This window comes from Antrostomus carolinensis, unplaced genomic scaffold (genome assembly GCF_000700745.2).
Source record: "Antrostomus carolinensis isolate BGI_N321 unplaced genomic scaffold, ASM70074v2 scaffold27505, whole genome shotgun sequence".
Lineage (NCBI taxonomy): Eukaryota > Metazoa > Chordata > Aves > Caprimulgiformes > Caprimulgidae > Antrostomus > Antrostomus carolinensis.
In genome coordinates, this window is record NW_010317498.1 from 23,925 (window position 1) to 42,249 (window position 18,325).

The window sequence follows — 18,325 nt, forward strand, 5'->3', positions numbered from 1 at the left end:
CTTTCCAGCCTCGAAAAGTTACAGGTTTCAGTGCCCAGGAGATAACCAAATCTTTCATCTGATGAACACATGTTGAGCAACAGAGATCAGCTTTATGTTCCTTGTTCCCTTTCCCAGTAGCATTACCAACATCACCCCAGGGATTTGCACCTGCAACCAAAAGTAATGCATTTGCTCAATGAATAATAATAAGTGGTCAGTAATAGAAGAGTTAATGACGGTGGCATTTACATCATCACATCCTTGACTTGCAGAGGTATCAGCCTACGAGAGCCCTCAGAACAGTTGCAAAATGCAGAACAGTTTCAGGTCACTTACAGACTCAGTTGAGAATAACAGCAACAGCTACATTTAGTTTGGACTTGGCTTTCTTCCAGTCACTCATCCATGTTTATGTGGACAGAAAAAGTTTAAATATATGAATCTTTCAATACTGAGTTACAGTTACACAGACTTGGCTTTGAGGATTTTTTTTTCTCCTTTTTTAATGAAGAAGTCTACAGTCATTTAGAGTGCTATGCAATTACATTATAAACAGGCCATGGCTATTAGCTTACCAACAGCAGCTCCAGAAACATTGGGGCTTAAATTCTATAATTTTCTTTACTACAAGTAAATTTTTCCAAATATGATTCACCTTAGAGGGGAAAAAAAAAAAAGCTTGATTTTGTTCCACTGAAAGAATTTAAAGCGTGGGCTGAAACATAACAGGGAGTGGCACCTTGGTGCTGTAAGTCTGCTCTCTGCTCCGTCCTTCACCCTCTTCTTCTGCAGACACCTTCCCCCTACCCCAGACCTGATGTTTAAAAATAAGCTGAGACAGATGAAGCCTCTGCTTCAGTAGGTAAATCAATTGTGTGGGGTTTTTTATTTCAGTTTAATCTGCAGAGAAAACTAAAGCCATGTGAAACAGGGAGGAAGACAACTGAGAACAAACCTAGACCTGAGAAGGGTGGATCTGTATTTGCAACCAACAGAAAAGACAGAATGTGCTCGACCAGTGTTCAGCTGCTGTTTCCTTCTCAAGCATTATCTTCCTTAATAAGATTATAAGGAAAACAGACAAATGGTCTCCTGTTTTTTCACAAAGAACAAAGAGAAATCCTCTTTGTGAAGGAAGACAAAAAGTTTGCTCCAGAGTTAAAATTCCACAGTGAGAGCAACTCTGATAAGTGCCCACAGCGATCTGCTATTGTGACAAAGCTGGATCAGGATATGCCTCCTAGTTAACTCACCACTAAAATATTTTCCATTTCTGCACAGCACAGATGAACGCTGCTGATAGCATCTGCAGTCAGGTCTGGGTAGTGCTGTGCTCTCCTGCTATTGTGCTGAGAAGGTAAGACCCTCCCTGGGTCTACTCGGTTGTGAAAATTCCTACACCTTTATGTGAAAAGAGGCATTATAGAGAAGAGTGAGACCTCTGTTGAGGCAGAGCTTGTCTGTTATTTAAGAGATTACTGTTTCTAATGCTCCAAAATCTGCAGTTTCTGAGTTTTCGGGATTTTGCTGCGTCTCTTGGGGCTGCAGGCTCCAGGTGTGGGGCCTTTCAGGCAAGAAGCCACAGGTTTTTAAGCTCAAGAATGACATTTCCTGTATCTGAAACTAAGTAAATTCACCAAGCACTGCATCCAGCCTCCTCATCCTGTAGCAGGGGAAGGCTGCCAACCCCAACATCCCTGAACTGCCTGTCCCCCCTGACTCACGACACAGGGCCATGCGGTGCCACCGCAGAGACCACACCGCAGCCAGGGCTGCCCCGGGGACAAGTGCTGAAACAGGGAGGGATCCCGGAAAGAAAAATGGTAGCACGGGGATGAAATCCTGTCAGCACCTCCTGCTGTGGGCTCAAACAAGAGGTTTCATTAGAAAGTGGCACATCGTGAAAATATTTCCTGTTAGGCAGGCAAATTCTAGGGCTTAAAGCAATTGCTTCCTTTCATAAATAGAGCCAAACAAAACTAGAGCTGGTTAAAAAAAAAAAAAAACCAAACCCTGTAACTCTTAAAAAAAACCTCACAAACTAAATTAGGTCCTCAAACAAGACCGGCAATTGCTTAAACATGTTAAAGATGCAGCGACCGGCCCAGGTCCCACAGCTTCCATTTTGAGTTTCACAACACCTCCAATGCTGAACAGAAACACAACCTTCCTACCTGCGGCCCAGTCTATCCTAAATTTTCTCCTCTAGCTAACAATTTCCATGGGGGTTTGATTTTTAAGCAAATGCAGTGTACTGAACTGCACCTAGGAAAATGAAGGAATCCTATCATTATGCAAAAATAATGCTTATCAAGTGTTTACATGTGCACCAGAAGAATAAAAGGCGCGAAGATACAACTGCCTTGTTCCCTACTTCTCAGAAAACTCAGCAACTCTTTCCAAGCACAGTTCCCGACTTGCCCGTTACGGGATCCTGGACTGCCTCCAGCTCCAGCGCTTCAAAGTGAACGGCAAGTCTGAACTGCGATAACTCCCTGTGTGTGACCCCTACATTACCTTCCAAGAGTTTTAAATTAAAGGAAATAACACACAAGACTAACAAAATGCCTAAAAGTATCAGGACACTTAAAATTACGTCCTCACTGTCAAATGTTTTTCTCTGCTTTAAATCTAACAGAAGCCAACTTGGCAAGATTTTAGCTCTGCTGAGTCACTTGCTGCCTATCTAAAATCTAAACAGGCTAGTTGATCTCTTGCTTTTAGAGATCAATTACTAGACTCTTCTTCCTATTCAGACTCCAGAAAGTTACAGATTTTGGAAATAACACATCCAGTGATACATGTCTCGTTTATTGGAAGCCAGGAGAAGTTACTAAGAAAAGCCAATATGGACTTGTCAGGACAAATGTAAACCCAACATGATTCCCTTAAATAGCAGGAACACAGGACTTGCAGTTGGAGGAGATGCAATGGATATTTTAGGCAGACTTTATGAAAGTCTTGATATTTCCTCACATGGGAACTAATAAAACTGCAGTGAAGCAAAAAGCTCTGGTACCAAGACAGTTGAAAAAGAGTACCCCAAAAAGCAGCCCTCAAAGGCTCCTTGGTAAACTGGAAGGCTGTACTGAGAGGACCTCCTTGCAGGTCTGTCCTGAACTAGCTTCTGTTCAACATCTTCATCAGCAATCTGCACGATGGATCAAGAGACTGTTGTTATTAAATCTGCACATGACATCAGGCTGGTAGAGGCTAATCAGCAGAACAGGATCAGATTCAGCCTGATATTCATACACTAAAGGGATGGTGTGGGAAAAAAGCATAGGAAGTATTTTCAGCTGTGCATCATAAGCTGCACAAATGCAGTAAAAAGAAGAGACCTAGGAGTTACGTAGCATTACAGGTTGAACAGGAGCCAACAGCCTCGCGCTCACAGGAGGAAGAGGAGCGCTGTGCTGGGCTGCAGAAGTGCATGGCCACCAAGATGCAGCACGGCAGTCCCAGAGTTGCTGCAGGGATGGTCACACTGCTCCTGCCCTGGTCAGCACTGGCAAGGCGTCGGGGGCAATCCTGTCTCCCGCCACCCTTTGCCTGCAGCCACATGGGAGAAGTGACCAGAGAAGAGCAACCAGAAGGGCTAAAATCAGGACCAATAAGAAAAAGCTGGCTGAACTAGGGCAGTGCAGCTTCAAGAAAAAAAGAGAAAGGAGATGCATTCCAACCTCCAGATACACCAATGGTTGCTCTGAAGAAAGAGAACATCTGATCTCTTCAATAGTACTGGGTAGGACAAGAAGTAACAGACTCAAAAAGCAGCACTAAAGATTGAAGTTAAGACTTCAGAAAGACTTTTCAGAGATGGGACAGTGAAGTATCAGTATGGATCCTGAGATTTCCATCACTGGAAATCCTTAAAAAGAGGTTAGGCAATCATCTGTCACAAGTGATTCATGGAGAGAATCCAAACCTTGTCTTTTGCTGGGCAGATGCAATAAAAGGAGGTTCTTTCTAGTCACATCCTCCTTGTTGCTCAAGGGTTATGGCATTCTCGGATTCCCTCTCTGAAGGAATTAATATGGACTCAAGCGACATTTACAACTCAAGATACTTCAAACAGTTACCGTTCAGCTTAGATCAGTATTAAAAACTTTCTTTGCCTTCATATGAAGCAAAACCATCCTCACTGGTGATTCACAGTTAGACATGAAGAAAAGAAATCAAGGCAGTTAGAGCCTGGAGAAATGTATCATACTTTTGAAACCTGACTCACACCAGCACAAAAGCTTTTAAATTGTACGTTCCGCTCTGGTCAATTTCCTCGCTACACCTGAGGAATGCACTGGATATTCTTGCATCCTGAAAGAGATGGAAATAAGAAGTACCAGAAACCTATACCAGAGATTTTAGCAACCTTCCTATTAAAAAAGAAAAAATAGTTACTGAATGTTCCAGTAAAATTTTATGGCACATAAACAGATCTGCAAGAGATGGCATTTGTAGTTATCAAACACCGTGGCTTTACTTTGCTTTTTATGGCAATTAACTTAATTGCCATTAATTCCTTTGTAATCCATTGTTCCAAGCCTTATCCTCTCATTAAGCAGCATGGAAACTTGTATATTAACTTGTTTGATGTCGGCCATGATACAGTTTGTGCCACAGACTGTGGGCCTAATCCCACAGCCTCTCTGAGTCCTGAGCCCCCTCTGCTCAGCAGGATGAACACAAGAGCCTCAGGAACAGCAGCAAAGGTTTCTGGTTTTCAGAATGTAGAATATACAGACCTCGACAGTAAAAATGCGTTTTTTAAAAATAAAGATATTGAGACAACCTTCTTGCAAAAGAAAGCCTAACAAACAAACAAAAAATCTACAGCAACTTCATTGATTTTACAAAGCTGGAGTAATTTCAATGATATGTGGATTATTGCTTTCATTTTGATGCACCACTATTTGCTTCCAAATCATGCACAAGAATTAACAAAGACAATTATTAGGGAAAAAATGTCAAGTGAAAAAGAGTTGTTCTTGTAGTACTACAATAGCTTCAGGGGGAAAAAAAAGCAGCAATAAAAACTTCACACACCAAAAAAGTTCAACTCCCCCCAAAACATGTTAGCATCAAAAACCAGTTTATCCACTATTCAAACTACAGTCTTGCTTAATCATGTTACATCAAAGTGGTTGCTGAATTGTGACAAAGGGCACCAGAAACAGCAACTTATCTAACCACTACCTAATTCATGCAGAGGAAATAGGATTTGGGCATTTTCCATGTTTCCATGTTTTCCTTTCTGCCATCTCAAGTTACAGCACATCAACATCACCACAGGTTAGAAAACATCTTGCCCAGGAACATTCCAGTAAACATATTTGTATCCTTTCTTCTCCTATCCCCCCCACTACCTCCCACCCCCAAGTTTGGTGGGGTTTTTTTAAGTTGGAAGGAAGGAGAGGAAAAAACCTGTTTGAATAAATGTGTGGGAGGGTTTCTGTTGTTTGGTTGCTAACAGACATACTGCTTTTCAAAAAGTAGGTACTTACAGGTTGATTCCCCGAGAGCCTCCTTATTACAGCATACTACTAAGCTTACACCTTTTTTTGCAACTGTAATTTTAGTTTCTTTTTAGTTTCCCATTGAGTTAATACCCCTGATTCAAAGACTTTTGGGAAGTGACAATGATGAGTTAAAAAATTAGTAGATGCTGAAAGTATCTCCCCCCAGCTTTCTGTGACATCTTCTCTGGATTGACTTTTCTTGCTTTGTGGATCTTAACTTTTCAGTCCAAAAGCAGGAGGAGGGTGGAATGGCAAAGCCTGGAAGGGTGCTTAGATACAGCCTATCACTCAAAGCTATATCCTACGTTAGTCAAAGTACATATCTTACATTTCTTGGGCCAAAGCCCAACAATGGTCGATCTTGTGTTTAAAGGAACACAAGCTATGAAAAAAAAGTGCCTGCAAAGCTGTTGTTCGTGGCTGCTCATCACTGTAGTACCTCAAATGAATCCCTTGATGAAAATCCTGGTGTCAGTGATCTTCCTTATCGTGTGTATGTATGAAATTGCAGAGAAAGTTGTTTTAAACTCCATTATGAAACTCTGCAGAAGTAAGTGTTTAGCCAAGATGCATACCCAACACCACTGCAAAAAATGCCCCTCAGAAACAGTAAAATGGCTACTGGACTTGTCTTTATTTTTTGGGAAACGATACCACATGTTCCTTATGTTTTAGCCAGGAAGCAACATCTGGGTTATTCCCTTCATACCTCAGGCAGAGGGAGAGGAAGAGCAAGAAAAGGTATGAGATTCAGGAGGCAATAAGCACTCCACTCACACCCCATTCAGAAAAGAAGTATTTTAAACCAGCACAGTTAACCCTGACACTGCAGGTGAACTGCAGTTTAGGCTATTCCATCCTGCCCATCTAAAATTCCTCTGGGCAGTTCCCCTTCCCCTTTCCCACAGCAGCAAATAAAACACAAAGTTGTGTGTTGTGCTACTGGCACAGAAATAGTTATCAACCTTCCCCCTGAGAGCCCAATACATTTCTGTAGTGGGAGAAGAATGCAGAGATGCATTTCGGGGATCCATGGGGTAGAGCTGACAATAGCACATTAATCTGTTGGAACTGCTTGTGGGTTTTTAAGTAAGTCCTATAATTGCTTGCTAAGCTGGCTACAAGAATCATGATAGTGGGAAATTCCATGTTTCAGATATGATCAAAAGCAATAATTCTACAGAATTGATGGCACTGGGGAAGCCTACACATTGCCAAAATTATAAACAAAATAATGTCACTCTTCAAGGAAGATGGAAAATACCTTGTTCCAGTCTACTGCAATGGTACTTTTAAATCAAACTAACAAAAAACCACAGTGATGTTTAAGGGAAGAATATAAAGTGGAAAAAGTATCTTGCACCCAAGTTAAAATGCACCTATTTGATACACCGTAGTACACCATAAAATCTTCTTTTTGCCCAATCAAGTAAACCTTTGAAATCTTACCCAGCTAACAAAGCAAACCATGGAGGCCACCGCTGAACCTCTGCTCACACAAAGGAGAACAATTTAGCGTTTTACCTCTTGGTAATCTGAGTAGGATCCTGTAGCCCTGGATCCAGTTCAAAGATCTCATTATCCAGTAGCCTCCGGAGCGTCACATCTGCCAGCTGCTCCATGATCCTGAAAGCCTCGGCGATGTTGAGGAACGTGGAGAAGTCACGCTCTTTATTTGGAGTGGTGACACGGACCGTGTCAGTCATGAAGACATTGGAGGTTCTTTCCAGCTTCTGGACCTCAACCCAAGGAATGATAAGTTTCACTGCCATTGGAGAAAAAAAAAACAAAAGTGGGTTGGGAACTCTGCTGACATTTTTCGGATTTGGCAAATAAGCAAATTCAGAATGAAATGCACACAACCGGGGAGGAGAGAGACCCACTTTTACAGACAAAGACCAAGCAAAAGCTGAAATGCCTGTTACTACTCTACATTCACTCTCCCACACTCCAAAGGACTACCTTTTTCAGAATTTCTCCCTCAAAATTTTAACTATTTTCCTAAGAACTGCTGGACTGGGTTGTCCTATCTCTGCAGAATACCTGCCATATGCTGTGCTCCTAACTCCTTCACAAGTCATTTCTGCAGCCTGCTTCATTACTACCTGAAGAAATAGTTCATTTCAAGAGCAGGAAGAAAATAGGGAAAAGCTCTGTAATCTACCAGAAATAAAACTGTAGGCAGGTGGAAACCCAATTACATGCACAGTACTTTAAGTTTTAAAATAAAGCTAACTCCCATACAAAAGGAAGCTTTTGCACATGAACATTGTTATAAAGTTTGAGTGTTACTATAAATGGAGTGTTCAAAAAAAAAAAAAAAAGCTGCCTAGGCATTGGGATCTTCCCATTTTGGTTACTTCTTACTTAAAAGGTGCACGGGCAAATCTTGCCCTAAACATTAACTGTAGTCAGATTCATTTATGGAAAAGAAAAAGTGTAAGACAGTGTTGTCCATATAAACACTGCTGAATCATCTAAATACAAATGATAAACAGAATCAGCTTATTTTATATATCCACTGCAGGATGTTACTTGCCTCTCTCCTACCAATCTCTGGGTAGAAATCGGGCTGGAAAGGACTTTAAAATAGATTAAATTTCAACTTAACAACTGTTGGAAGCTTCCCAGGATTCTCTGTGCCAATAACATCAAGACTACACCTGCTAACATCCCTAGCTGGTCTCCTGATGCCAATAAAGCAATAAAAAGGCAGTAATAACAAACATTGTCATATATATCTATGACACTTATCCATGATCATTAATTACCTAAGGAGCTACCCTCAGCAAGTTTTCAGTACTACATAAACCACAGCTGTCAAGATTATTTGCAGATTACATTTTTCCTTACTTAAATAAAGCACAGCTGCGTCAACACACACAAACAGTTGTAAATGGTCATAAAATCATCTGTACAGGCAGAGCCAAGGGAAGAAAGATTAAAGAGCGCCGTAGCAATAGCGCTATTGTTCACGCAGGTTAGAACCACACAGGCTCTCCAGTGTCAGTTATAGAAACAGCACAGCAGACTGTAAGGGGCCCAAGCTGCCGATGAAAGGTACAAAGTCTTCAAAGTTTTAGAAAAACATAAGTTTAATTAAAAAATGTGAAGAAACCCTGGCGTGTTCTTTCAAGAAATCTGACGTTCTAAGCCTCTGAAATTCTGTAAATACTTCGAGGCTTAGATAAAAGGGGACTTGTCCTGGAAAAAATGTTCCATGGAGTTTATGCTCGCATAAGCCGTGAATTAATTTTGTGAGAAGCTGAAAACAGGTTCCAATGTTGCATTCCAGGTCATTTCAACATAAAATAAAACAAGAGGAAGGGGACAGTCTTGCCAGAAGCAGAAGGCTTAACACTTTGCCTATAAAATCATCTCAGTCTACAATTTGGGGGGATTTTTATCGACTTAAAACACATATAAGAACTATTTTGATTGCAATTCATATACTGGGTTTTTACCCTGTGCCATATTGAAGAATGCAATAAATGTGATTTCTTAGCAATATTTTCTAGACCAGATTTAAGCAGATTTGTGATTACTACCTGAAAAAATAAGACAATGAGTGACTTGTTCTACATATAATCAGCATCAGCTTCTCCAACAATAACAAGCAGAACTAGAGTAAATCTGGATTATTCAATATACTACAAGTATTTCATAAATGTGACAAAATACTAATTTTTAAACAGAAGCAATCTACTTTGTCAGAGTCGGGGCAGTGGGAAGCACTTCAATATATAATACTTCCCACCAAGCTAGAGAAGTTTTGTTTAATCAAAAGAAAATTCAGGTTTTTATTTCACATTTCCATGCAAATGCACGGGAACACAAAGGCAACACAACTGACTGCAACAGCAAATGAACAAGTGTATTTTCCATGGTCAAAATGAAAAGCTGCAAACTTGAAGTTGTTTGGGGTTTTTCTGCATTTTCATAATGAATTATTATAAAGAGATGAGAAGCAATTCCTTCTTAAATAATCCAGCGTGATGTTGTACTTCCAGTATCATTTAACGATCTGTGGCATTGCATAGACAAAACTTTTGGAACAATATGAAGGATTTTTCTTTCTCCCTCCTCCTTCCCCCATTATCTGTCATTTATAAGTATCGTTTTTGCTTTGTGTGCTTTGGCAGACTGGATAGCTCAGATTTAATGAGAGAAAGCCTGCAATGACAGCAAGAAGAAACAACCAACAAGGATATTAATTGATACTAAACAGAAAAGAAGGAGATTAAAAAAGAACTCTGATATCTAGTATATATCAAGATACTCCATTCTAGTCTTTCCAGTAAAAATCAACTTTTATTTTTATAACAAATAACAAACTTACCAGCATTTTAAAGCTAACGCTGACCTTTTGCTGATATGAGAAAATAATTGTCCTGAAATAATATAAGGAAAAAAGACCTCTAACTCTAAGCATGTCTCTATGTTTTAAGTCTCAGAAATTACCCACTGCTCTTTCTTATTTTTACTGTACTTAATTTTTAAGTCTACAGTTTTATTTGACTAGCCATCTCAATTTTAAATCCAGACAGTAAATGGTAAAGTTTTCCTAATGGTTATAACTGACAAATCTTGCAGTACTTATAGTAGTCCAGGTTTGTACTACTGTCCTCATTGAAGCTGCAGCGGGATAAACAGGACTTAAAATGGTAACGGTTCATAAACTATCTTACTCAACAGAGAACCGCTAGAGAATTTAAATGGCTAAATTATTTTTTACCTTCTAATACCTATTACCTTCATTTTTACCTTCTGATATCTATTCTGACAGGCTTTTCATAATCACATGACTCTTCCTATGTAGAAGGTCTAAAAGCCCCAGGACACACTTCTCATGACCTTCTTGCGCTGCTATTCTGAAACACAAAGAAATCCTTAAATCCTGGGGTTTTTTTTCCCTTAAAATTTTGAATTTTCACCTGGTTCTCCAGGGCACAACCCTGTTATGTTTCCTGGGCTATTTCCAGGCAGGCAGCTGGACTTTGGCATCCCTGGCTCCACCAGCCCTTGCCCTGATCGCTCTGCTTCCCCGCCTGTGGGAGGGACCCGTCCTTACTCACCCTTTTCAGCACTAAAAGCCTCTATTTCAAGAATCTGTAGGAGGTCTGTTACATTGTAAGGCTGCTTCACCATGGCAAGAAAAAGAACCAGATAGCAGCTGTGTCTACATGCTCTTATAGTCTCATTTTTATTACCAGATTAATACTGAAATATAAAAATAAGGGCTGAAGTGAAAACTAAACTAAAGAGGATCTTTCAGATGAAGAACAAATACCTCAGAAACTGAACTTCAGAGGCAAACTAGGCTTTTCATAAAAATTCTAGCTACTCTTGCTTTTAACAATAGTTATATTAGTATCTCTCCCCAGCATTACATCTCTTATGCATTTACACCTACATTCTTTGCCCAGGAAGAAGGAATAAAAACAGAGATGATTGATGCTCAAATAAAGCCAGCCTTGCCGAGGAACTCTTCCTTTCCAACAGCAACAGGAATAATAGGTGATCAACTTCTCAGCTTCAGGAAAATTAAATCTGGATTCAAATTTCACCAGGGCTTCTCGGAACTTCTCCGGGTCTTCCTCCTGCTCAGCGAGCTTGCTGCTCGTTTCCTCTGCAATCAGTGCCTGAGTCCGTAACGAGATAATATATCAGGATAAAGCTCCGGCTTTATTCACACACAAGCAAGTTGCTACAAGCCACCCATTCCAACTCCAGTAATGCAACCCTTTCTTACAAAGAAATTCCAGTTGATTTGCAGTTTTCACAAATGGAGACATTTCTGCAGCGTTTGCATCTCTCATACATTTTGAATGCTTGAATGCTTTGATTCTTCCCTGTGAGGGTGGTCAGACACTGGCACAGGTTGCCCAAGGAAGCTGTGGATGCCCCCTCCCTGGAAGTGTTCAAGGCCAGGCTGGATGAGGCTTTGAGCAACCTGGTCTAGTGGAAGGTGTCCCTGCTGATGGCAGGGGGGTTGGAACTGGATGATCTTTAAGCTCCCTTCCAATCCAAACCATTCTATGATTCTATGCTTCTAAATCAAGACTCTGGGGGCCTTTTTTTAATTATAATTTTTCCAGTGAGTCTGGCAGAACCATATATTTACATTTTCACTACAGCTTATGATTGCTGTTATTTGGTGCATACAGAGCAAAGGTAGGATAACAATTGTGTATACTGACCAGCAGTGAGATGTGTCAGTAACTTGTAACACGCTTGGAACCATTAAAAACATGGTTTCAAGAACATCTATGTAAATATAACTAAGCGTTGAGAATTTTAATAGCAGTATTATGACAAAGGAGTTAAGTATGTATTGCACTGTTCAGACAAAGAATCTGTATGTTACAGCACCTGGCATAATTTGCAATTACCAAGCAGTCCTAATATGCCAAAAGGGTCCAAAACCTGGACTTAACATTAACTCATGAAAACTGAGGAATTTTAAATATGTGCTGTGCTAGGTAACAGGCTGCCACAGTGTTAGCAAGAGAGATTAATTGTATTTGAGCCTTTCACTGCACTTAGACAAAGTGTGGTTTTTTTAAGAAAGCAGGATAAAAAATAAGATTTGCACAGTGATTTGCCTCTCTGTCTCCTTCTTCCCCAGCTTCACAGCCCACTGAGATCATAGCAGCAAGGCTGAAATTCACCAAAAACGTTATGTTCCTACAAAGTTTCCAGACCAAAAAAGAGGGTATGGGGGGAAGAACACCTCACTAAAACTCATAGCAAGGAAAAGCCTGGAGCAAGACCCTAGGTATGGTAGTCACCAGCAGACCTGTGCCCCCACCAGCCATCACCAAGCTTCCCTTGGAGCGTGTATTTCACCAGAAGCAGAGCTCAGGGTGCCAGGCTTTCCAAGTTTTACTGCACGTGCCACTATTATTTTAAATCTGGTCTTCAGCCACCAAATTCCCCTACTTTTAAAATTCTTTAGCCTTCCAAAAGGATGCTCATTTCTGTAACCCTGTGGCCAGTCAGCAGCTCCACTGCAGCGCCCAGCCACAACTCTCTCATCCTGCAAAGCCACCGGCAGTTTCCATGCTGGACCCTTACAAGGCAGGTGACATCGCACAGGAGCCTTGTCCCCTGTCCCTGTGCTGTGGGGATTGTGTCATTGTCTGCAGGGGTGTGCTGCCAGCAGATTCAGGCACTGTGGCTATCACCTGCTGACACCTCTGAGCCCATCAAGAGGGACAGAAGTATGGAAATGGGTAGAAATGGGCAACAGAAACTGATGGGACAAAGCTAGGAAAAACTTGGGAGATTAGAGGAGAAATGTAGTAAGGAAGAAAAGCTGAGATACAGGAAGGGAAGGTATTTAACATCATGCTCTGGAGAGGCAGAGGAACTGAAAGCAGATGCTGAAGAAAACTCAGCTGCACATCACAGGGAAGAGAAGAACAGTGAAGCTGGAAAGGGATGGGTGGGATAAAAATTAAATTAGATACTTCAGTTTTGAGCTGTTCCCAAGGAAATGTAAGTAAAGATGCACAGATGCCAGCCACATCAGGTGCAAGTACCACACAGAAAACCAATAAATTACATTTAGATGGACAAAACAAAAAAAGAATTACAAAAACTTCACAACATTATCTCTAATAAACCACATGTAATCGTGCAGGGAAGGGTGAAAGTACGACAGTTTCCTTACCTTCACTTTCCCCTTGACAAAATTAACAATATCTTCCTTATTGTCAAACACAGACAAAGTATGGAGCAAGTTTTGTTCCAGCCATTCCCAGTGCTGGTTTATCTCCTCTGCAGTGGCACCTAGAAAAGCAAAAAGTAGAGTACTGAAACTCATCCTACAAAATAAAATTGAAAGGAAGGGAAAAAAGTAATAAAATGCACTATTTCATAAATTCATTCTGAGAAGCTGAACTTTCAACCTCAAAATTCTTGGTAGCAAACAGGTCAAAAAGGTCTCGTTTGTAGCAGTATAGTTAGAGAAAAACAAAAACCTCATTGTTTTAGAGAATTAGTTTTAGTGCTTTTAGTTTTATCTTCTCAAATGCTTTCAGCCAGAAAATGCTGCATTAAAGGTCAAAGCAGAAAAACCAGTGAAACTTCATCCTGAGCTGCTAGACTACAGCTTGTTTTGACATGAGGTTCCTTACACAGCTGCTGGAAACCTTTGATTTACATCCCTTTCCCAAATGTCCCTGATCTCCCTCGGTACGCACACGCACACACACAGACCCCACACTCACATGCACACCCTTTGAGAGGAATATACATGGTCACAATCTGCATCCTACCTGAGAAACTCTCTAAAAATAAAAGAGTTTGGCTCAGCAACACCTAAAAGGTCTACAAGAGCACATTTCCACACTTTGGGGAAGATACACAGTGAACAGAAAAACTCTGACAAATACAGATTTTAAAATCTTTAAGGCTTCATTCTCTAAGGATTTATTTGAGGGTTTTGCTATTGTCACTTTAAATGTAACGTGTTCACGCTAATTCATGGCAACAGAAATAACACTTCAGTCACCACCTATTTGCTCTGGCTGTTTCTGCTTGAAACTGAACTGTCACTGCATCACACGATGACAGAAAAGTCAGAGCAAGATGGGCAACATACAGGGCAATCAGGGGAAAATCTGGCCCCTCCAGATCTTATTGGTCAGTGATTAAACGTTATAGCTAAAGGAGTAAAGACAGTAAAAGTTACTTTTCCTAATACCTTGATAGTGGAAGAAAGGAGAGAAGTATGTGGATGTAAGAGACAACCAAACCACAGATGGATATAATAATAAAATTAATCTCAAATAGAAGACCCATTATCTCAGATTTGATTTGTGTGTACATTAGAGATGCACCACGTTGCCTCAAAACAAAAAAGTGACAAATTTATTTAAGGATTTTCCACTTTCCTCTGCTCTGTTTTCCATGCAGAATGCCAACTGGCAGGGAAACTTTCCAAGCTTTAACTTCCTCGACAGGAAGGTCTTGTGATGGAACTTCATAAATATCACTAATCAAGGTTAAATTTAAAAAAAAAAAAATCACAAAGGAATACCCACTTTAGGTAAAGAAGAGCCCCTTAGGTAAAGAAAACAAATTATATCAAGGGCTAAGAACACCACAAATACAGTCATTTTCTACTGAAATGGCTGTGCAAAGCAAATACTGAGTTGAACATTCTAAGATGATTCTATGATTCTAAGAATTTTTATTTCTGAGGAACCTGAAAGATGCCAACTGTATGGGCGAGCTGGTGGGCTGCCTCTTGTGAAATAAGCTGTGAGCAAGGCGCCTTTCACAGCAGCACCCACGTGGCTCAGACTGCTCTGAGCCTGGGCTCTGGCAGTGGCTGTCTCCCATGGGAGCTATCACAATCTTTCCTGCCTGCCTTTAGGTATCTCCAGGGACTCTGCTCAAAACTGAAAGATCTCTTTGCCTCTTTTATTTGGTCAGGCCAACTCCTCAGCTTTCTGGGTCCCTTCTTTAATTCTAATTTCCATTTCATGGCTTAAAGTTGTCCTGTGATTTGACCCAAGCATTGCCAGTCTCTTCCTTATTTCTCTTCCCACGCTGATGCTCTGCGTAGCATTTTATTCCACCTTTTACTCACCTTCATTATATGCCTGTGCCAAATATATATTTAGTTTAACCACAGCCTCACTCTTTATAATCTCTTCTTTACATACAAGTCTCACCAAACTCTTTTGCTCTCCCTCTCCCAAAAGCTCCTTCACTTAACGGTGACTTGGGTTTCTGTTTTGCCCACAGGCTTTCTGAAAGGAAAGTCCTAAGTGGCTCTGCACTAGGGCTGGGGTGAGGCTTTTTTTGTTCCTGTACTGGTGTAACATGATTAACCATCTGGACTAAACCATCTCTGCCAGAACAGCTGCGCTGGGCAGGGATCAGACCTCCTAGTAGCCCTCAGAGATTTGCAAAAGTCTGTAACACAGATCTGACCTTTACACATATATTATCATTTAAGCCTACAGCTCCTGGAACAGGAGACTGCCAACATACAATTAAAAAATGTAATTTTAATTATCTGCCTAACGACACGATGACTATCCCTAATGAAGTTACACCAGGAGACTGGTAGGGGTTCCTGGAGCTGCTCCTTCTCCTTGCCATATAGCAGGAACCTTGATTTTGACTTGCTGCTCCTTCCAAATCCAGTAACAAAACTCTTAATGTCGTGTTTGCACGAAGCCCCTCGCTCAGACAGGGCAGAGTTGGGCGAGCAGAGACAGCTGCTTCTGCACAGGGAAAGTCCTCCAGCTTTCTAACTGGGAGATGCTGTTACTCTGACTCCTACTGCCAGTGCCAGCTCTCTCCTGGACACTCACGTCAGGGTTTCACAGCAGAGAGATTATTCAGAAACAACTTCTGCTACCATGGTTCTTCATTTCTGTGCAGCTCTGGCAACCGTGTATGTCCTACCCATGCAGCATACAAAACAGAGCCCTCTGCTTTCCACTGTTACTATAAATCTCGTTTGCCCAGGGCTGAGCATCCATTCAGAAGAGCCAAAGAGAATTCTAGAAAACATTAATCAAATAAATTTATCTCAGCAAAATCCTTAACCATTCCAACCAGGCAAGTTTTTGATTTGTAGTTCCTTTAATATATTAAAAAAAAAAAAAAAACACAAAAAAACCCCCCTGTGGAAATAAGAGTGTGGCTAAGGCAAGGATCAGCCCCAGAAAAGAATAGTACTTATATTCAAATGATCAAGAAGCCCATGACAGCAAAACTGAGCTTACTTTTCCAGTGAAAGCTACCTGGCTTCATGAGAGGACTATAACAGCATGAAGCTCTTAAATCTCTCCATGAGATGGCATTATTTAAATACAAAAAGGAGGGAGGAAGGGATACAACGCACAGAACAATCGCAAAACCAATAAAACCTAGCGACAACAAAAATAACACAAATAGACTTTACATAAGCTTCTTCACACACATCTGGCACACAGAAAAATTCCCAGTATTAACAGGGAACACGCAGAGGGGTAAAAAAAAAAAAAATGCTGAATGAGCTTGTATAGAGAAAGGGGGTGAATATACAGATTGTCCCTTCTGTTTAAAGGACTACTGTGTCAAACACCATCAACAACATGTCAAAACTTCATCCCTATGAGAAGAGAAGAGAAGAGAAGAGAAGAGAAGAGAAGAGAAGAGAAGAGAAGAGAAGAGAAGAGAAGAGAAGAGAAGAGAAGAGAAGAGAAGAGAAGATTTCCGTAGGAAGGGACCTACAAGGATCATCTAGTCCAACTGCCTGCGCAATTCAGGGCTGAATAAAAGTTAAAAGATGTTATTAAGAGCATTGTCCAAATGCCTCTTAAACACTGACAGGCTTGGGGCATTGACAACTTCTCTAGGAGGCCTGTTCCAGTGTTTGACCACCCTCTTGGTAAAAAAAATGTTTCCTAATATCAAGTCTGAACCTCGCCTGACACAGCTTTGAGCCATTTCCAAAGGCAAACCTACTGTAAACTTCAATGCTAGGATTTTATAGACTGGAAAAGAAGGGATGAGAAGAGCCCTGCAGCCTGGCCAAGCAAGAACAGGATGAATGGAACAAGCGCATTCAGATGGCCTTTAGTGTGCCATGGCCAGGTTGCTGCAATTCACATCGATATCATTTTCCTGAAGATGAGCTCAACCTTCAGAGGTTGCAGGAACACTTCAGAAGTGATGAGTGAGTGCACAACAGACCAGGCAATTAGACATTCCCCTTGACAACTTTACCTCCTAAATCATGTAGCCTCTTCCAAATGTTCCAGTTATATTTAATTATAACCAAGTGTGGTAAGACATTTCATAGTAAGCAAGTAAAAGACTAGACTGGTGAAGCCTAGACTAAGTAGCTTCTTGCTGTAAGGAACTATTACTACTGTAGGAAAAGATATGCATATGAATGGAACTACTTTGCAAGAGACAGAAAATTACCAGAAAACACCCTCAGTTAAACAAGCTTTCTTCAGAAACTTAATGTTCCTAGTTAACACTTTTTCATAATTCCTATCTAGGATTTTAACCAGAGGTTAATTTGGTTGTTAAACAAGCTATAGGCAATAGCTTTCCAGGCACAAACTACTAGTTGGGGTTACCTTGAGCTTCTTGGACATGCAGACACTGACCATGCTCAGAAGCAGTTTGGGGTTTTTTGTCTGTGACTCACCAATAGCTATGGCCCAGTAAACTTCTGATCCGTTCAATAACTCACCACATGCAATGGCAGAGTAAACCTGTGAGCCTGGAACTTGGAGTAAAATTCGAAACGGAGCAACGCGTGCGTTAGAGTCTAACACAGCGTCCAGGGCACCAACCAAGCGACCTGCAAAGAAAAAGGAGAGAAAAGAGAATTGGCACCAACTTCCACTTCTGTAGCCTGCAAGTCGTTTCACATCTAAAGCTGTAAAATTAAAATACAGAATGTAACGATAACAATTCTTCCCCTATTTCATGCTGCGATATACAGATGCTCAAAATGTGAAAGGCAAACCAGATTAGAAGATCAAAAGCATATTGAGTTCTTTGAGTTTCCAGTTCTGCCTCATATATATGTATATAATCACAGAATTGAAGTGGAAGGACCTGAGGGCATCTTGGGAAGTTACCGTTCCAGCCCCGCTCTGAAGCGGGATAAATACACCTATGCCATAAGTGGCATTTGTCTAACCTGTTCTTCCAAACATCCCACAACCAAGATACAAGAACTTCCCCAGCTAGCCTCTTCCATTATTTTCATTAAGGATTCTTACAGAAAAACAAAAAACAACAAAACAAACGAACAAGCCAACCACCACAATCTTAAACTTTCTTGCTGGGAACTA

The 18,325-nt window shown here is 40.8% G+C and overlaps 1 protein-coding gene across 1 annotated transcript in view; it reads right to left on the reverse strand.

The window, feature by feature from the left end:
- The window catches only part of TBC1D8 (TBC1 domain family member 8), a gene marked incomplete at its 5' end in the record, with an annotated part of 35,683 nt that extends 17,857 nt beyond the window's left edge, over positions 1-17,826 (reverse strand). Inside the window, 4 exons of the mRNA XM_029085116.1 lie at positions 7,026-7,266; positions 10,915-11,143; positions 13,177-13,295; positions 17,671-17,826. Coding sequence (XP_028940949.1) covers positions 7,026-7,266; positions 10,915-11,143; positions 13,177-13,295; positions 17,671-17,826 — 745 coding nt within the window. The remainder of the gene's footprint in view (positions 1-7,025; positions 7,267-10,914; positions 11,144-13,176; positions 13,296-17,670) is intronic.
- Positions 17,827-18,325: the final 499 nt, after the last annotated feature.